This window comes from Pithys albifrons, chromosome 29, assembly GCF_047495875.1.
Source record: "Pithys albifrons albifrons isolate INPA30051 chromosome 29, PitAlb_v1, whole genome shotgun sequence".
In the NCBI taxonomy this organism is placed as follows: domain Eukaryota; kingdom Metazoa; phylum Chordata; class Aves; order Passeriformes; family Thamnophilidae; genus Pithys; species Pithys albifrons.
In genome coordinates, this window is record NC_092486.1 from 5619070 (window position 1) to 5637234 (window position 18165).

An 18165-nucleotide genomic window follows, 5' to 3' on the forward strand; every position below is an offset into this window, starting at 1 on the left:
CCCTACAATAAATAAGCACCGGGCACTGGTTTGGGGACGCTCTACAAGAACTGAGATGGGCTTAGGGAGACCCTCCCATAACAAAGGGGTGCCCCAGTCCCTGCAGTGTCCCCAGGCAGTGACAGACACCGGAGCCTCGCAGCACCTTTATTGTCACTGGCGGGGGTGGCACCGGTCCCCTGGGGGGTGGCACCGTCCCGGGGGGATGCCCGTGTGCCCCGGGGTGGGTGGCACCGTCAGCCCGTGCCCCGGCGCTTGCTGAGCTCGTCCTGCACGCGCTGGCACAGGGCCCTGCGCAGGGGGGGCTCCAGGGGGCTGCGGGCACACACCCGGCGGGTCACCTCCTCAGCGCTGTCCCCCTGCGGGGACACGGCACTGCTGGGGGCACGGCACCCGTGGCAGCCACAGAGTGCCCCTGCCCCATGGACCCCCACCCATGGCAGCCACGGAGTGCCCCTGCCCCATGGACCCCCACCCAGGGCACCTATGGCAGCCACAGAGTGCCCCTGCCCCATGGACCCCCACCCATGGCAGCCACGGAATGCCCCTGCCCCATGGACCCCCACCCATGGCAGCCACGGAGTGCCCCTGCCCCATGGACCCCCACCCATGGCAGCCACAGCACCCCTGCCCCATGGACCCCCACCCATGGCAGCCACGGAATGCCCCTGCCCCATGGACCCCCACCCAGGGCACCCACAGCACCCCTGCCCCATGGACCCCCACCCATGGCACCCATGGCAGCCACGGAGTGCCCCTGCCCCATAGACCCCCACCCAGGCCCCCGCCGTGCCCCCTGGCATCCCCCAGCAGCACCCCCTGCCCCCGCCGTGCCCCCCATGGCACCGCCACCCCCGGCCCCACCTGGTGCACGATCACGGCCGTGACGTGCCCGTCGTCCCCCTCGTACTCGAGGCAGAAGAGCCGCGGCCCCCGCGAGGGGTCGGGGGGGGACCCGCGAGGGTCTCCGGGTGGGGGTCCCGCGCTGGCATCGCCCCCGGGCCCCCCTGTGGCACCTGCAGCTCAGGGGGGGCTGCCGGGCCCTGGCACAGAGACCCCGGCCCGGACCCCCATCTACGTGGGGGGACCCCCAACCCCCCGCCCCCGGGTGCCCCCTCCCCACCTCCAGCCCACCCAGGGGTGCCCCCGGTGCCCCCCATGAGCCCCCCAAACCCAGGGGTGCCCCGAGCCCTCGGGCGGGCCCCATTGGCCCCGCTGCGGGTCCTCCTGCCCAGCCCGCCCCGCTGCCCGGCCCGCTGCCCCCCGAGCCCTCCCCCGTGCCCCCCGTGCCCCCCGATCCCCCCCGGTGCCCCCGCTCACCGCAGCCGCGGGGCCGGTACACCTGCTGGTCGGGCCGCCGGGGCCGGGCCGGGCCGGGGGTGAGGCGGGAGCGCGCCCGGCCCCGCGCCTGCCGCACGGCGCGATCGTAGGCGTCCCTGCAGCGGGAGCGGTTACCGGGGAGGGCCGGACACGCACACCGGGGGGGACCGGGGATGCCGCGGGGGCCGCGGCCGGTACCTGGCGAGCTGGTTGCGGCGGATGTGCCGCACGAAGCCGTGGCTCATGTCGAGCCGCCCGCCGGGCCGGCAGCGCCACCCGGGGGCCGGGGCGGCCGCGGCCTCCATGGCGGGGCCGGGGTCGGGGTCGGTACCGGGAATGGGGGACGCGGCGCCTTTAAGATCCCCCGGGCCCGGCGCCCCCCCCCCCCCCCGCAGTGCGCAGGCGCGGAGGAGCCGCTTCCCGCCCCGCCCCGAGCGGCGCGAGCTGACCCCGCCCACCCGGAGCCGCGCGTGCGCACAGCGCGCACCCCCGCGGCGCGCCGCCCCTCCGCGCATGCGCACAGCCCGCCCGGCGCCGCCGCCATGTCGAGCCGCGGGCGGCGGGACCGGGACCGGGACCGGGATCGGGAGCCTCGCACGGGCCCCGCCGCCTCCTCCGCCCGCACCGCCTCCCGCAGCCGCCGCGACGCCGACGCCGAGCGCCCGCGGGGCCGGCGGGAGGCGGAGCGGGAGCGCGCGCGGCGCGGCGAGGCGGCGGCGGCGCTGCCGGTGGACCCTGCGCGCGTCAAGCGGGAACCGGGGGCTGAGGGCGGCTCGTGGGGGGGCGCCGGGGGCCCCGCCGCTCCCGCCGCCGCGCCCGTGAGGGTGAAGCGAGAGCGGGAGTCCGATGGAGACTCCGATCCTGAGCCCGAGCCCGCCGGTGGGAACCGGGGAGAGCTGTGGGGGACCGGGAGGACACTGAGGGAGCGGGGGGACCCTGCGGGGGGACACTGAGGGAGCGGGGGGACCCTGCGGGGGGACACTGAGGGAGCGGGGGGACAGTGGTGGGACACTGGGGTGGGGGGACCCTGCGGGGGGACACTGAGGGAGCGGGGGGACAGTGGTGGGACACTGGGGTGGGGGACAGTGGTGGGACACTGGGGTGGGGGGACTGGGAGGGGAGGGGGTGAATGGGGTGACTGAGAGGACGCTGTGATGGGGGACACACACCGGGGTTTCCCTGGGGAGGGCTCTGGGGCTGATCCTGCGGGTCCTGAGCTCAGCCCCGGGGTCTGTAGTGGGGGGCATCCCCCTGGCGCTGCCAGGGCCCTGTGCCCCCCTCCCTTAGCCCCCCTCTCGCCCCCCAGTGCGCTACGGCCGCTTCGACCCCGAGGACCAGCGCAGCCGCCACTGCCCCTACCTGGACACCATCAACAAGTGGGTCCCGGGGGCATTTCGGGGTCTCCTGGGGGTCCCCCTGTCCCTGGGGGTCCCCCCAGCCCATCCACAGCCCTGTGATCCCCCAGGAGTGTCCTGGACTTCGACTTCGAGAAGCTCTGCTCCATCTCCCTGTCCCACATCAACGTCTACGCCTGCCTCGTCTGCGGGAAGTACTTCCAGGGTGAGGCTCCCCCGGGGCCGGGGGGGACATGGGGACCCTTCCTGTGCCCCCTGCCCGGTGCCCCCTGACGCGCTGTCCCCGCAGGCCGCGGGCTGAAGTCCCACGCCTACATCCACAGCGTGCAGCTGAGCCACCACGTGTTCCTCAACCTGCACACGCTCAAGTTCTACTGCCTGCCCGACAACTACGAGATCATCGACTCCTCCCTCGAGGACATCACGGTGCGCGGGGCGGGGCTGGGGGGCTCGGGCTGGGGGGCTCAGGTTGGGGTCCCCCCGTTCTGGGGGGCTCAGGTTGGGATCCCCCCATTCTGGGGGGCTCAGGTTGGGATCCCCCCATTCTGGGGAGCTCAGGTTGGAGTCCCCCCCATTCTGGGGGGCTCAGGTTGGGTTCCCCCTGCTCTGAGGGGCTCAGGTTGGGTTCCCCCCATTCTGAGGGGCTCAGGTTGGGGTCCCCCTGCTCTGAGGGGCTCAGGTTGGGGTACCCCCATTCTGAGGGGCTCAGGTTGGGATCCCCCCATTCTGGGGAGCTCAGGTTGGGGTCACCCCGTTCTGGGGAGCTCAGGTTGGGTTCCCCTCCATTCTGAGGGGCTCAGGTTGGGTTCCCCCCATTCTGAGGGGCTCAGGTTGGAGTCCCCCCATTCTGGGGGGCTCAGGTTGGGGTCACCCCGTTCTGGGGAGCTCAGGTTGGGGTCCCCCCCATTCTGAGGGGCTCAGGTTGGGGTCCCCCTGCTCTGAGGGGCTCAGGTTGGGGTCCCCCCGCTCTGAGGGCTCTCTGTCCCCACAGTACGTGCTCAAGCCCACCTTCACAGCCCAGCACATCGCCCACCTGGACAAACAGGCCAAGCTGTCCCGGGCCTACGATGGCACCACGTACCTGCCTGGCATTGTGGGGCTCAACAACATCAAGGCCAACGACTATGCCAACGCCGTGCTGCAGGTCACAGGGGGACACGCTGCTCCTGGGGGGAACCACCCCACAGTCCCCCCAAAACGCCACTGGGGGGCTTGCAGGAGGGAATCCCACCTTTCCCACAGGATATACACAAGGGCAGCACAGGGTTGGTTTGGGGGGAACCCCGGCCAAGACTCCACTCTGGGGGTCCCAGGCATGAACCCCGTTTGCTTCCCACATGTTTTACACCTGGAGAGTCTGGGGTTCATTTGGGGATGGAATGACCCCAGACTCTGCTGTGGGGCTGACAGGAGTGAGCTCCACTCCCACAGGCTTTACTCCTTGCAGTGCAGGCTTTGCTGTGGGCTGACACCATCCCATACCCCCAGGCCCCACTGTTGATGCCCTGGGGGGGATCCCCCCTCCTTTCTCCCAGCCTTTACACCCAGGGGAGTGCAGGCTCCATTCTGGGGGGCACTCCCCATAACCCTCCAGATCCCCACCCTGGGGGTCCTGGGGGTGGGTCCCACCTTTCCCACGGGCTCCACATCCAGGGGTTGCAGCCTCAGACCCCCCCCCAGACCCTCCCAGCTCCCCGCTCTGGGGGTGCTGGGGCTGAGCCCCCCCTGGCCGCCCCCAGGCCCTGTCCAACGTGCCCCCCCTGCGGAATTACTTCCTGGAGGAGGAGAATTACCGGCACATCCAGCGCCCGCCGGGGGACATCATGTTCCTGCTGGTGCAGCGCTTCGGGGAGCTGATGAGGAAGCTCTGGAACCCACGCAACTTCAAGGCACACGTGTCCCCCCACGAGATGCTCCAGGCAGTGGTGCTCTGCAGCAAGAAGAACTTCCAGATCACCAAGCAGGGTGGGCTTTGGCAGCGGGGCAGGAGTGGGACTGAGGGGCAGGCTTGGGCTGGGGGGGGTCTGGATTTGGAGTCAGGGCTGAATTTCAGGGGCAGTGCTGGATTTGGGGGTTCAGGGCTGGATCTTGGGGGATTTGGGTCTGTGGGGCAGTGCTGGGTTGGGAGGCAGGGGCTGGGTCTGTGGGGCTCTGGATTCGGGGGGCAGTGCTGGGTTTGGAGGGCAGCACTGGTCCTGGGGGCTTCTGAGTTTGGGAGGCAGAGCCAGATCTGGGGGGCAGAGCAGGGTGCGGGGTCAGCTCTGGCTCCAGCCCTGGCTGTGCCCCCATTCCAGGGGACGGGGTGGAATTCCTGTCCTGGTTCCTCAACGCTCTGCACGCGGCGCTGGGCGGCACCAAGAGGAAGAAGAAGAGTGAGTGGTGGTGGGGAGGAGGCTTTGGGGGACCCCCGGGGGCTGCTGTCCCCTGATGTCCCTCTGAGCCCCCACTGTCCCCACAGCCATCGTCACCGACGTGTTCCAGGGCTCCATGCGCATCTTCACCAAGAAACTGCCACACCCTGACCTGGTGGGGCCAGGGGGAGAAATGGGGGTGTTGGGGTCGCACGGGGAGTGTTGGGGTCGTACGGGGGGGTGTTGGAGTTCCACAGAGGGTGTTTGGGTCACACGGGGAGTGTTGGGGTCACACAAGGAGTGTTGGGGTCATGGGGGGGCGTTGGAGTTCCACAGGGGGTGTTTGGGTCACATGGGGAGTGTTGGGGTCACACAAGGAGTGTTGGGGTCATACGGGGGGCGTTGGAGTTCCACAGGGGGAGTGTTGGGGTTTTGGGGTATGGTGGCGGGTGTTGGTGTCCAGTGGGGGGTGTTGGTGTCCAGCGGGGGTGTCGGGGTCTGGTGGGCAGTACTGGGGTCCGGTGGGCAGTACTGGGGTGCAGTGGGGGCTGTCACCCCACGGGGTCCCCCCCACGCCCCCCAGCCGGCAGAGGAGAAGGCGCAGCTGCTGCAGAACAGCGAGTACCAGGAGCGCATGGTGGAGTCCACCTTCCTGTACCTGACCCTGGACCTGCCCACGGCGCCGCTCTACAAGGACGAGAAGGAGCAGCTCATCATCCCCCAGGTGCCCCTGTTCAGCATCCTGGCCAAGTTCAACGGCAGCACCGAGAAGGAGTACAAGACCTACAAGGAGAACTTCCTGAAGCGCTTCCAGCTGACCCGCCTGCCCCCCTACCTCATCTTCTGCATCAAGCGCTTCACCAAGAACAACTTCTTCGTGGAGAAGAACCCCACCATCGTCAACTTCCCCATCACGTGAGCCATGGGCAGGGGGCCTGGGGGGCCTGGGGAGAGGGGGAGAGCTTGGGAGGGGTTAAAAGTATCTCAGAGGAGACTGGGGGGGTTGATGATGTCTAGGGGTGCTTGTGGGTGTCTAAGGAGTTCAAAGCATCCAGGAGGGGTCTTTAGAGTTTGCAATCATCTCACAGCTCTTGGAAGGCACCTGGGGAGGGGTTGGAAGCGCCTGGCAGGCTGTAAAATCATTCAGGAGGAGACTGGGGGCATCTGAGGGTGTTCTGGGCATCTTGGGGGGGTTTGTGAGTATCAAGGAAGGGTTTGAAAACATGGAGCGAGCTGCATGCATTTAGGTGTCCTGGGCATCAGGAAGGGGTTTGGAAGCATCTCGTGGGGTCTGTGGGTGCTGTGGGGGCTCCCCTGCAGCTGCTGCCCCCCCTGAGGGCCTGTGGGGTCCCCAGGAACGTGGACCTGCGGGAGTACCTGTCGGAGGAGGTGCAGGCGGCGCACGCCCACACCACCTACGACCTCATCGCCAACATCGTGCACGACGGGAAGCCCTCGGAGGGCTCCTACCGCATCCATGTCCTGCACCACGTGAGTGTCCCCCTCCCAGGGGGGCTTGGGGGGGTCCATGAGGACCCTCCGGGTCACTCTGTCCCCTCTCGGGTCCTGACAGGGCACAGGGAAGTGGTACGAGCTGCAGGACCTGCAGGTGACCGACATCCTGCCCCAGATGATCACCCTGTCCGAGGCCTACATCCAGGTGAGGGGCGGGCAGGGGGGCAGCTGGCACCCCCAGAGTGTCCCCTGGGCACCCCCAGAGTGTCCCCTGGCACCCCAGAGTGTCCCCTGGCACCCCAGCGTGTATTCTGACCCACCCTCCCTCTTGCAGATCTGGAAGCGGCGCGAGGAGGATGAGACCAACCAACAAGGGGCCTGAGACCCCTGGGGACGCCCCCACTCCATGATGTGTCTCCCCTCCCTCCCCTCCCCTTCCCCCAGAATAAATGCCACCCACTATTTTTGTAACTCATTTTCACCTTTTCTCTTCTTCTGTGGCTCTGGGGGATTGTGGCTCCTGCTGCTGCCCCCCCATGAGCCCCCAACCCCCTGTGACCCCTGAAACCCCCCAAGAACTGGGGACACTGAGGCAGAGCTGCATCCAAGCTTTATTTGGGAGTGCTGGGGGGGCTGCCGGTGCCCCCCTACAGCCAGACGTGCTCCTGGCAGTGCTGCAGGGCCTGGGGGGCACAGAGGGGTCAGTGGGGGGCACAGGGGGTGCCATCCCTGCCACATGTCCCCTCTGTCCCCACTCACCTGGCAGCGCCGGGCGGCCTCGGGGCCGGAGCACCAGTAGATGGGGCCCAGGGCACAGGGACCCAGAGGGGGTGACAGTGCCGGGGGGGCGACACCCTTGAGGTCCTGTGGGGGGGACACGATAGTCAGGGGTCCCCCCAAGGGTGGGGACGCCCCTGAGAGCCTCCTGGAACCCACTCCCCAAGGCTGTGACATCCTTGGGGTGTCCTTGGGCCCAGGACATCCCAGGACGTGTCCCCTCGGGACTCTGCCACCCCGGGGTGCTCTGTCACCTCCCCAGGGCCCTTTCCCCCCCCACTCCCCACGTCCCCCTCACCTCCTGGCTCACACACTCCGCCAGCTGCACCACGATGGCCTCCAGCGCCCAGGGCGGGGGCAGCGCGCCCGTGTCCTCGTCCCCGCCGCTGTGACAGGCGAAGAGCAGGCGGCACAGCAGGCGGGGGCCCAGGCGGCCCAGCAGCCCCTCCAGCAGCAGGCTGGCATAGCGCTGTGCCAGGCACTGGCACGCGCCCGCGGCCACCAGCGGCAGCGCCCGGCACAGCCCCGTGGCCGCCGAGGCCACCTTGGCCACCGGGATGGCGGCCTCGGCCTGTGTCACGAAGGTGCGGCACAGCCAGCACAGCGGCAGCGGCACCGGCAGCGCCACCGGCACCGACGGGGCAGCCACGGCCTGTGGGTGAGTGGGGGGTGGTCACCTGAGCCCTAAGGGGGGGACTGTGACCTGTGGGTGGGTGGGTGGTCACCCAGACCTAAGGGTGGGGCTGCAGGAGGGGCTTCACTCTGCAGCCTGCTGGGGGTGGGTGGTCACGCCAGAGCCTCAGTGCTGGGGCTGCCCCATGGCTGTGCCCACCGAGGGCTCTGGCAACGTGGTGGTTGTTCTGACACCCACAGAGCCACCCCCGCTCCCCCCAGAGCTCCCCAGTACCTGCAGGTGGGTGCTGAGCACCCCGAGGGCGGGCATGGCCGGGGCACCCCCAGGCTCTCCCGGGCACAGCTTCAGATTGGCACAGGCCTGCCGGGGCACCTGGGGGGGCAGAGACAGACCCCAGGATGGGGCACCCCATGGCCAGGTGAGCCAGGTGCCACAGTGTCCCCAAGCCCCAGCATCCCAGGGGGTCCCTGGATGGCACAGTGTCCCCAAGCCCTCAGCGCCCCGGAGTGCCCCTGGCCGTGTGTCCCTGGTGCCACTCACGAGGTGCTGGAGCTCCCAGAGGAGGCGCAGGACGAGCGTGTGAACCGTGGCCTGGCACGGGGTCGCCAGGATGGGCAGCGGGAGGCACAGACCCCTCAGCACCTGCTCCACTGCCACCTGCACTGGGGCACCCACAGTGACACCCACAGTGACACCCACAGTGACACCCACCACTGCCACCACCACCACTGCCACACCCGCCACTGCCACACCTGTCACTGTGGCACCACTGGCCCCTGTAGTGGCACCCGTGACCATGGCACACGTGATGCCACCCATGGTGTCACCACTGTGGCACCTGCTGGCACCTGCCACCACTTCACCCACTGCCCCAGCAACCAAAGTGACCCCCACGGTGACCCCTCAGTGACACCTGTTCCTGTGACCCCCACAGTGACCCCCACGGTGACACGGGTGTCCCTGTCCCCGCTGTGGCCCTGCGGGCACCTGCACGGACGACTGGTTGGACACGCGGTGGAGGAAGTCGAAGAGCTGCTGGCAGATGGCACAGGTGTCCTGCGGGAGGGGACATGGGGACACGGAATGGTGACAGGGCAGGGATATAGGGGGCACGAGGATGTGGGACATGGGGACGTCGTAGCATGGAGATGGGACAAAAGCACATGGGGACACTGGGACATGGGGATGTGGGATGTGGGGGCACTGGGACTTGAGGGCATGGGGGAATGTGGACATGGGGACACGGGGGACCCAGGAGGGCGTGTGGGGACATGGTGGTGTGGGGTCATGGGGGGCTCTTTGCACCTCTGTGGGGGTACAGGGACAGCAGGGTGGGGTGGGGCAGGTGGGACACGGGGGATTATGGGGACATGGGAGGTGACAGGGATGGGAGGGTGACAGAGACACACGGGGTGACAGGGACACAGAGGGTGACAGGGACAAGGGGGGAGTCTCTCACCACATCAGGGTCTCTCTGGGCGAGGTGTGGGCAGTGCTCCAGGGCCCCGCAGCGCAGCGCAGTGTCCCAGCTCTGGCACCAGGCGGAGGGGGGCACCCCACAGCCACCCCCCGGTGCCCCCAGACCTGGGGCTGCCGTGAGTGCCACGCCCCAGGAATCTGAGACACCCCCCCAGTGCCCCATCCCAACCCTCCTGGGGGGATCCGGCAATCAGGGATCCCCCAGGGCATCCCTCCAGGTGTGGGGGACCCCCCAACAACACTCCCCACCCCAATACCCCATCCTACCCCCAGACCCCAAGGGGGTACTCAGGGGTCCAAGCCCCCCATCCAGGGGACCCCGCCCAGTATCTGTGCCCCCCTCACCCCACCAGAGGGTCCCTGGGGTGCCCCCAGCTCTGGGGGTGCCCCCAGGGGTGGGGTGCGGGGGCCCTACCTGGGGTGGCCCCGAGCAGGGCGAGGAGCAGCGGCAACGCCAGGGCCATGGCAGGGGACAGGGACAGGGACAGTGGTCGGGCCATGGCGATGCTGGCAGGGTGAGCCTGAGGTCTCTTATAGCCCCACGGGACGTGGTGCTGGGACGGTGCCAGCGCACGGGGACAGGTGTGGCACAGCCCCGGGGACACCGGGGGGGCGGCCACCCCTGCCCAGTCACCTGCCACCCACCCTGTGCCCACCTGTCCCACATGGCCGTGTCCCCACTGGGGTCCCCGTGTCCTTCGGGGACCCCTTTCAAGGTCTCCATGTCCCTGCTGGTGTCCCCATGTCTCCCGCTGCGATCCACATTGTGGTCCCCGTGTCCCCAAGACCCCATTGGGGTTCCCACATTCCCCCCATGTCCCCCTGTGTCCCCTCATGTCCCTCTGTCTCCATATGTCCATGTGACCCCTCATGTCCCCCCATGCCCCCTGATGTCCCCCCCAAGTGCTGCCCATCCCCCCTCCTTGTCCCCGCCACTCCCTGGGTGTGTCCCCCCCACTCCCCTTCCCGCAATGTCCCTCCCCGGTCACCTTGTCCCCACTTGAGAGCCCTCAGTGTGGGTGCGGCCGGAGGCTGGGCCCCCACGGGGGGGGAGTCACCTGCCCCAGGTGAGGCCACCTGGAGGGCATGAGGGTGGCACAGCCCTGCCTGGCCCCACGGTGCCCCCCATGTCCCCTCTTCTGTGCCCCTCTACCATCCTGTGCCACCCCCTGGGTGCCACCCTCACCCCAGGCTCCTCTGTCCTCCTGTGCTTCCCAGTCCTTCTGCCACCTCCCGTGTCCCCTGTGCCACCACATGTGCCCCAACTCCTGGTGCCACCCTGTGAGTCCCAGGCCCTGGTGCCACCGTGCACTTCCCCAGTCCTTCTGTGACCTCCAGGAGGGTTGGGGGCTGTGGGACCTCTAGGGGGACACGGTGCAGGAGCTGGAGCTGGTGCTGCCCTGGCTGATCCCGGGGTGCCCCCTGGCACCGGGGTGACCCCCCTCTCAGTTCTGCCCACCCCGACACCCCCTGGCCCCCGGGGGGCACCGGCACTGGAACTGCCCAGGGAGGGGGTGGAGTCCCCACCCCTGTAGGTGTCCCAGGAGAGACTGGATGTGGCCCCGAGTGCAATGGCTGAGCTGGGTGGTGGGATCAGCCACAGGTTGGACTTGGAGCTCTCCGGTCTTTTCCAGCCCCAATGATTCCATAGTTCTGTGATGTGGGATGGAGGATACAAGACTGGGGTGGATGGGGCTGAGGCTTCCCAGGAGCCACATCCCCATTCCCACCATCCCCAGGCTCCCTCCCCGGCAATTCCAGCTCAGGCGTCTCTTTCATAACGAAATAATTTATTTCCTAACAATCAAACAAGACAGAAATATCCATGGACACAGCAAAGGTCTCCTAAAACACAGAATTCCTAAAAAAAAAAGCACCATTCCATTGGCTTGACATGGGATTCGGCCCAACAAAGGGATATTTACAGCAGGAATGGCTGGAAATGGGATCCGTGTCCACTCCTGACTGCCCAAGGCAGCCAAGGCCGGGGCGGAGCCACTTCTTGGGAAGCAAACAGAGGAGGAAAACCCATGGAAAAGCACAAATAAGAGGTGTCCCAAAGAAAAAGGAAAGTTTGAGTGGAGATGGGATGGCTCCACTGGAAAAATTCCGGATGAAACAAACATTTTGGTACTTCCCGGGAGCCGCCGGTTCAGGGTCTGCCTTCCACGAGGGAAAGGGAAGGAAAACCAAGCCAGAAATGGGTGGTTTGGGTTCCCACCCACCATGTCCCGATACGACTCCTCCCACTCCCTGGATTTTTATCACAATCTATAAAAAAGTCCTTCCTGCAGCTTATTTCAGAGGAATGCTGGTGGATCAGTGAATTCCAGGAAAAGGCTGGCACGGCCGAGGGGGCCCCGGAGCTCCAGCCCCGTGCCAGGTCAGTGCAGCGTTTGGGGGTTCCGGAGCACAGCCCACAGTGCCAAGGGCTGGGAGGGCCACTTTGGGATAGGGAGGGAAAAAGGGGGGAAAAGGGAACTGCAAAAGGCACAAACCTGCCTAAATCCCTCCGTGGTGCTGAGGCCAAAACTTTGGAATGTCCCAATCCAACCAACACCCAACGCTTGGAACCTCCAGAAGGGCTTCCCCTGCCAGGAACCACCTGCCCAGAGGGATCCACTGGGATTCCCCAGGGGGGAGATGGATTTGGGCAAACCCCACCTGGGCCACCAGCCCCCAAGGGCCCATATTCCACTTTTTCTTGGTGTTTTCCGTATTTCTGCCTTTTTTCCCTCTTTTTGAAGGCGCAGGCTCAGGTGATCACAGGCTGTGGTGGTGCCAGAGGGTGGAAAATTCCAGCAGCTTTAAAGGAAAATCCCTTGTGGTTTGATTTTTTTTCTCTTTTAAAAACCAGCACATGGAAAAAGAGCCAAAACCTGGGGAATTTGGGCAATTCCTGGGGCCTGTGGGTGGCTTCCTGCTTCCTAAATGGGCCAGAAATGGGACTGGGGTGTTGGAAGGGAAAGGAAAAGGAGAAAACAAGGAAAGGGAAAAGGGGTAAGGAAAAGGAGAAAAGAAGGGAAGGAGGAGGAAAGGAAAAGCAGAAGAGGAGGAAGGGGGAAGGAGAAAAGGAAAATGGGAAAAGGAGACAGGAGGAAAGGAAAAGGAAAAAGAACTGGAGTTTCCCCCTGCTCATCCCCTTGCACTCCGTGGAGCGTCTCTGTGCCTTTGGGCACCCGCATTTCCTGAAGGGATGGGGCCCTCCGAGCCTGTTCCTTATCCCAGCGCCAGGCACAGCCCTTGGAGAGCTCCCTGCTGGGCACGGGCCGTAAAACCCCCGGAGTGGCCACAGGGGAAAGGAGGGTGTGGGAAACAACATTCCCAGAGCAGCTCTGACAGCAGGAAGGGGTGGGAATGTTCCCTCCAGTGCCTCGGGACACAACGAGCCCCATGGACAGCTCCTGTGCTCCGGCTCGGGACCCCCCGCGGGCTCCTCTCCCTGCGGCGGCTCCGGGAATGCTCCACGAGCCTGGGAAGATCCCGAAGGATGAGGTGCCCCCGTGGCGATCCCGGGGGTTATTGCTGAGTGGAGGCATCATCTTTGTGCTGAAGGGTGGAGAGAGGCCAGCGGCTCCCTCCGAGGTAGAAGATTCTGTCCCCGAGACTGGAAGCGTGGAAAGGGAATTCCAGGAGTCTGGAACGCCGTGCCACGGGAGGTGGGACGTCCCGTTTGGGTGCAGGGAAGGCAGAAGCCCCCGGAGCGGCGCTGCCCACGCCGGGAACGCTCCGGACGGGGCAGGGGCCGGGCTGGGGTGTCCCTGAATATTTAGAGTCGGGAGGAGGAACCCCCGACTGAGGCCGATCCCTGGGCCCACCCGAGACGCTCCGCGGGCGCGTTCCCAGCTTGGCTCCGCTCTCTCCCGGATGGAAATGCCGCAAGAGGCCAGTTCTGCCTTCGGATCTGCTCCTGAAAACTCAGCGGTTTGGTCCTGGATTTCAGGAGCACGATGTCATCGGCCAAACGCGGAGAAGGTCGGGAATACCAGGCACTGCCAGCCCGGGAAGGAACCCAGGGAAGGCTCCGGAGGTCGCTGTCACTGCCACGGTATTCCCGGGCGCCTCCAAGCGTGGCTGGAATGTCGGGCCTGGCAGAGGAGATTCCGGCGGGGCCGGGGCACTGTTGGGGGCGAGCGGTGGGACCGTCGGGTGGCTCCGGGCAGGGAATGCCGGGGCCGGTGTGCTGTGGGCAGTGGGATCCGCCGGGAAGTGCCTCCTACATCCCCAGAGGAACCTTCCTGGCGCCCGCGGGCACTGCCCTGGCCCCGCCGGAGCTGGAATAGCCCTCGTCGCTGCCCAGGCTCTGGAGGCTGCCGCGCTCGTCCGAGTCGCTGGGGCTGCCGCTGCTGCTCCAGTCCAGCTCCGCAGGGAGGTCGTCCGTGCTCTCCACATCCACATCCACATCCACATCCACATCCACATCCACATCCACATCCACATCCATGTCTTCTGCCGGAGGAAGGGGCAGGGCTGCAGCTCCGGCACGGCCGCCCCTGGCACCGCCTGTGCCCCAGCGCGGGCTCTCACCTCGCTCCGAGTCGGAGCGCTCGGGCGAGGGGCTGGAGCCGACGCTGTCCATCCGCACCCGCTCCATGCCCAGCTTCTCCAGCTGCCGCTGCAGGTGCCGCTGCTCCCGCTGCAGCTGCTCCAGCTGGTGCAGGGCCCGGCGCTCCGTGTCCTCCAGCTTCTGTGGGCACAGAGGGCACCTGAGCCCCGGGCTGACCCGGGCCCCGCACACCGTGCCCGGCCCGCAGCGCCCGGCGGTGCCGCTGGGGAGGTGGAGCCGCACGGATTTCAGCTCCCCCAGTTCTCCCAGCCCAGTGCCAGCTCTCTCCCACTCATTCCAACCCAATCCAGAGTCCTCCCAGTAATCCCAGCACAATCCCAGTGCTCCCCCAGTGATCCCAGCCCAATCCCAGTGCTCCCCCAGTGATCCCAGTACTCTCCCAGTGATCTCAGCCCAATTCCAGTGCTCCCCCAGTGATCCCAGCTCAATCCCAGTACTCTCCCAGTGATCCCAGCTCAATCCCAGTACTCTCCCAGTGATCCCAGCCCGATCCCAGTGCTCCCCCAGTGATCCCAGCCCGATCCCAGTGCTCCCCCAGTGATCCCAGCTCAATCCCAGTACTCTCCCAGTGATCCCAGCTCAATCCCAGTGCTCCCCCAGTGATCCCAGCTCAATCCCAGTGCTCCCCCAGTGATCCCAGCTCAATCCCAGTACTCTCCCAGTGATCCCAGCTCAATCCCAGTGCTCTCCCAGTGATCCCAGCTCAATCCCAGTGCTCCCCCAGTGATCCCAGCCCAATCCCAGTGCTCCCCCAGTGATCCCAGTGCTCTCCCAGTGATCCCAGCCCAATGCAGCCCCCCACGCCCTGCCCTGGGGTGCTGCTCCCGTCTCATTCCCCGCTCCCGGGGGCAGATCCCAGTTTTCCCAGCTCACCTGGATGTGGAGCCTGGCCCTGGTGAGGAGGCTGAGCGTGGTGTGCCGCCCGGCCGACGCCCCCAGGGGCACCAGCCCCTTCAGCCTCTCCAGGCACAGCCGGAGCTGGGCACGCCTGCAATGGGAGCACACCCGGCTGGAGCCGCTGCCCACTGGGCATTCCCACCCTGGAGAACTGGGAGCCAACCCCACCCAGGGCCTTCCCAGCCTCCCAGAAACTGCAGCCAGGCCAAAGGACTCCTTGGAATAACCCCACGGGTAAATCCTGCTGGCACCCCGGGCTGTGGGGGTGACTCCTGGCAAGGAGATGCCACAGGCCTCAGAATTCTGGGTGAGAATATCCACTTTTGGTCCTTCTCTTCCCAGAAATCTCCATCTCAGAAATGCTGGTTGGCTCCTGCTGCCAGGTGAAGCTGCCCAGGCTGACACCCACTGTCCATCCCTTGGGAGTACTTCCTCTCCACACTTTCAGTAGGAATGGGGTGGGTTTGGATCCAAACCAACACCAGATCCCTGACCATGCTCCAGAAATCCTCCCTCTCCAGGTAACATCCAGGTTTTCTCCAAATTTATGTAGGATGGCAATGGCAGAGGGAAACTCTGGCTCCGTGAGGAAATGAATCCCTTCACCTGCTGATACCTGGGATGCTCTTCCCAGCATTTCCCAGGTTCCCTGTGGCCACTGCCCCAATCCCGACATGTAGGTCACATCCTTGGGAATGGGTTGCAACACCCATCTCTGACCCACCCGATCCTGGGCAGCTCCAAACTGGGATTTTGCAAGGACCTGCTGGTCTTGTTTGGGATACACTGGGAGTAAACAGGGATTTCCTCAACCAGAGGACCTCAGGATGACAACTCGGGCAAAAAAAGGGGGATTTACTGTAGGGATAAATCCCAAACTCCAACTGGCTCAAAGATGAGCTCGTGGAGAGAGAATTTTCCTGAGCAAGTGGAGTGGGAGCTGGCTGAGGAGATGGATATCATTCCCAGCAGCCAAGGACAGGGGATGCTTCAATCCCTGGTGTCCTTCATCCCATTCCTTCCCTCCCACTTCCATCTCTGCTGGAAAACCCCTGGACAAGCAACAATTCCCCCAAGCCCAGCTCCTGACAAACCTCCAGCACTCACCTGTTCTTTTCCATCTCATTGTGTGTCGACCTGGAAAACAAGGAAGAAGTTTTTAATTCCTCTGCCCGATCAGGGATTAACAGTTGGGATTAACAGTTGGAATTAGCAAAGGCTCCCTGGAAAAGCTGCAAACCCGGAATCTTTAGAGCTGTTCCACACCCAGGGATGGGGAACACAGTGGGATGCAGATGGAGGAAGTGCTGGGAAAACATGGAAAAAACCCTTCCCTGTGTCCAACAACCGGGAGCGGCTCCGGAGGAGATTCCGAACGTGCTGCTGACACGTCACATCCACAGCCCCCTGGATTCACCTGGAGCTTGTTTGAAACAACCCCCGAGGCCTCGCCTGCCCCCCAGTGCCCCTGGCACGGTGGCAAGGCCGGTGTGGGCGCGCCGGGAGCCGGCACGGGCACTGCCAGGTGTGCCGGTGCCGCGGCTGCCAAAGGTCGGGGCTGGCGTCGCGCAGACGGGGCCGCTCCACCAGGAAAGGAGGGTCAGATGTGGCACCATCCCGGCCTGGCCACTCCCTGGCACCATCCCGGCCTGGCCACTCCCTGGCACCATCCCGACCTGGCCACTCCCTGGCACCATCCCGGCCTGGCCACTCCCTGGCACCGCCGGGGACGCGTCGGGGCGGCCCCGCTGCCCCGGGTGGGGGGCACGGCCAGAGGGCACCAGGGCAGCCGGTCCTGCCCAGCCATGGAGGGGTTAAGGGAATAAAGTGCTGGAGCGAAGCACCAGGTGGGTCCTGCTGTGCCTGGGCTGGGGGTTGGTCCCCAAAGCCAAGGGGGGGCTGGAGGAGAGTCCAGCTCCGAGGAAAAGGGGATCAGGAGGGAAAATCAGCAGGGAATGAGAGGGAGGAGTGAGGACAGTGGGGAGGAAAGCACAGGGGGGGAGAATGGGGAGGAAAGAACAGGGAAGGAGAACAGGGAAATAAAACCAGGGAGGGATAACGGGGAGGAAAACCCAGGGAGGGATAACGGGGAGGAAAACCCAGGGAGGGATAACGGGGAGGAAAACCCAGGGAGGGATAAAGTCGAGGCCCTGGGTGGATTTCAGGGTGGATAATTAAGGAGGTGACAGGAGAGTCCCCTCCAGCCCTGCCAGGGGCCCTGTGGCAGCAGCACCGCACTGGGCCTGGTCCCCTGGTGACAGGAGGGTCCCCCCAGCCCTGTCACACCCTCGGTGGTGACAGCAGGGCCTCACCGTGCCTGGGTCACCCGGTGACAGCAGGGACCCACCCACAGTGTCACACACCCGGTGACAGCAGGACTTTGGTGGCAGCAGAGCCCCACCCAGCCCTGTCACACACCCAGTGCCAGACAGGCCTCACCAGAGCCCCAGCAACAGTGACGGGGGTCCCCTCGGCCCTGGCACACCCCCGGTGCCAGCGGGACCTCCCGCGGTGCCAGGGGGGTCACCCTGCTCTGTCACAGCCCCGGTGACAGCAGTGCCAGGAGCCCCCCACTCTGCCACACGCTTGGTGCCAGTGGGGCCCTACCAGAGCCCGGTCAGCCGGTGCCAGGGGGGTCCCCCCGGCCGTGTCACACCCCCGGTGCCAGCGGGGCCTCACCGGGCGCGGTGTCAGGAGCGCCCCGGCCCGGCAGATCCCCCGGGGCCCGGCCCGGTCCCGCCCGGCCCTTCCCCGCCCGGTGCCGCCGTCACCTGCCGCCGCTGCTGCTCCTGCGGGCCTTGGCGCGGCGCCGCGAGGCCTCCCCGTCCTTGCCGCCGGGCCGCAGCGAGGCGTAACCGTGCTCGGCCTCTGCGGAGACACAACGGCGGCCGCGGCTCAGCGCGGGGGCCGCGGCGGGGGCGGCCCGGGGGCTGCGGGGCCCGCGTGTGCGCCGGGGGGGCCGTACCTCGCTCCCGCCGCTCCAGGAACTCGGCGGCCTCCAGCAGCATCAGGATGCCGGGCCGGGGGGCGGCCATGGCGGGGCCGTTCGGGCCGGGCCGGGGCGGCGGCGGCCTCTGCTCTGCCCCGCGCGGCCGCTCCGCCAGGCCCCGCCGGCCCCGCCCCCCCGCCGCCCATTGGCTGGCGCCCGGCGAGGCCCCGCCCAGCGCGCCCGATCATTGGCTGTCGCCCAGCGAGGCCCCGCCCAGCGCCCGCACGAGTGGCTGTGGTGGGGGCGTGGCCGCTCACGAAGTCACGCCCCCCGCGCGGTGTCATTGGGCGAGAGCGCCACGCCCTCCTGCCATTGGACCGTCACACCCAACCAACGGTCCC

The 18165-nt window shown here is 66.5% G+C and overlaps 5 protein-coding genes across 9 annotated transcripts in view; 2 read left to right on the plus strand and 3 right to left on the minus strand.

Moving 5' to 3' along the window:
• LOC139683652 (histone H2A.V-like) overlaps positions 1–18165 on the plus strand; it is a gene marked incomplete at its 3' end in the record, with an annotated part of 343651 nt that overhangs the window by 23536 nt on the left and 301950 nt on the right. The window lies entirely within an intron of this gene.
• Positions 115–1759, minus strand: C29H2orf68 (chromosome 29 C2orf68 homolog). Its single transcript, XM_071579082.1, has 4 exons — positions 1519–1759; positions 1321–1436; positions 865–1007; positions 115–359 (listed from the first exon to the last, which is right to left on the minus strand). The coding sequence occupies exons 1-4, from the start codon at positions 1623–1625 to the stop codon at positions 237–239; spliced, it is 489 nt and encodes a 162-aa protein (XP_071435183.1). The 5' UTR covers positions 1626–1759; the 3' UTR covers positions 115–236.
• On the plus strand, positions 1849–6956 carry USP39 (ubiquitin specific peptidase 39). Its single transcript, XM_071579060.1, has 12 exons — positions 1849–2199; positions 2627–2696; positions 2786–2880; positions 2965–3101; positions 3667–3819; positions 4415–4640; positions 4970–5047; positions 5134–5201; positions 5610–5941; positions 6382–6517; positions 6600–6686; positions 6816–6956. Exons 1-12 carry the CDS (start codon positions 1863–1865, stop codon positions 6861–6863), a joined length of 1767 nt encoding a protein of 588 aa, XP_071435161.1. The 5' UTR covers positions 1849–1862; the 3' UTR covers positions 6864–6956.
• SFTPB (surfactant protein B) lies at positions 7080–9862 on the minus strand. Of its 3 annotated transcripts, none has more exons than XM_071579208.1 (8): positions 9787–9862; positions 9352–9476; positions 8880–8948; positions 8433–8549; positions 8166–8264; positions 7557–7910; positions 7241–7345; positions 7080–7164 (listed from the first exon to the last, which is right to left on the minus strand). In XM_071579208.1, the coding sequence occupies exons 1-8, from the start codon at positions 9833–9835 to the stop codon at positions 7129–7131; spliced, it is 954 nt and encodes a 317-aa protein (XP_071435309.1). In that variant the 5' UTR covers positions 9836–9862; the 3' UTR covers positions 7080–7128. The 3 variants fall into 3 exon arrangements, with proteins under 3 accessions (XP_071435309.1, XP_071435308.1, XP_071435310.1); XM_071579207.1 differs by having other exon boundaries at positions 9352–9482; positions 9787–9852; XM_071579209.1 differs by lacking the exon at positions 8433–8549 and having other exon boundaries at positions 9352–9482; positions 9787–9852.
• MXD1 (MAX dimerization protein 1) lies at positions 11143–17943 on the minus strand. 3 transcript variants are annotated; one of them, XM_071579190.1, is made up of 6 exons: positions 17801–17943; positions 17607–17703; positions 15943–15972; positions 14812–14926; positions 13899–14058; positions 11143–13820 (listed from the first exon to the last, which is right to left on the minus strand). In XM_071579190.1, the coding sequence occupies exons 1-6, from the start codon at positions 17868–17870 to the stop codon at positions 13588–13590; spliced, it is 705 nt and encodes a 234-aa protein (XP_071435291.1). In that variant the 5' UTR covers positions 17871–17943; the 3' UTR covers positions 11143–13587. The 3 variants fall into 3 exon arrangements, with proteins under 3 accessions (XP_071435291.1, XP_071435290.1, XP_071435289.1); XM_071579189.1 differs by having other exon boundaries at positions 11143–14055; XM_071579188.1 differs by having other exon boundaries at positions 11143–14058.

Coding starts and splice junctions, on each gene's coding strand:
- C29H2orf68 (XM_071579082.1), bottom strand. CDS start 1,625: ATGGAGGCCGCGGCCGCCCCGGCCCCCGGGTGGCGCTGCCGGCCCGGC. Junction 1,008..1,320: donor GTACCGGCCCCGCGGCTGCG/GTGAGCGGGGGC, acceptor CAGGTGCCACAG/GGGGGCCCGGGGGCGATGCC. Junction 360..864: donor CGGCCGTGATCGTGCACCAG/GTGGGGCCGGGG, acceptor GTGTCCCCGCAG/GGGGACAGCGCTGAGGAGGT.
- MXD1 (XM_071579188.1), bottom strand. CDS start 17,870: ATGGCCGCCCCCCGGCCCGGCATCCTGATGCTGCTGGAGGCCGCCGAG. Junction 15,973..17,606: donor AGGAGCAGCAGCGGCGGCAG/GTGACGGCGGCA, acceptor CTTGTTTTCCAG/GTCGACACACAATGAGATGG. Junction 14,927..15,942: donor AATGAGATGGAAAAGAACAG/GTGAGTGCTGGA, acceptor CTCCCATTGCAG/GCGTGCCCAGCTCCGGCTGT.
- SFTPB (XM_071579207.1), bottom strand. CDS start 9,835: ATGGCCCTGGCGTTGCCGCTGCTCCTCGCCCTGCTCGGGGCCACCCCA. Junction 7,911..8,165: donor TGCTCAGCACCCACCTGCAG/GTACTGGGGAGC, acceptor ACTCACCCACAG/GCCGTGGCTGCCCCGTCGGT. Junction 7,165..7,240: donor AGGCCGCCCGGCGCTGCCAG/GTGAGTGGGGAC, acceptor TGTGCCCCCCAG/GCCCTGCAGCACTGCCAGGA.
- USP39 (XM_071579060.1), top strand. CDS start 1,863: ATGTCGAGCCGCGGGCGGCGGGACCGGGACCGGGACCGGGATCGGGAG. Junction 2,697..2,785: donor TACCTGGACACCATCAACAA/GTGGGTCCCGGG, acceptor GTGATCCCCCAG/GAGTGTCCTGGACTTCGACT. Junction 4,641..4,969: donor CTTCCAGATCACCAAGCAGG/GTGGGCTTTGGC, acceptor CCCCCATTCCAG/GGGACGGGGTGGAATTCCTG.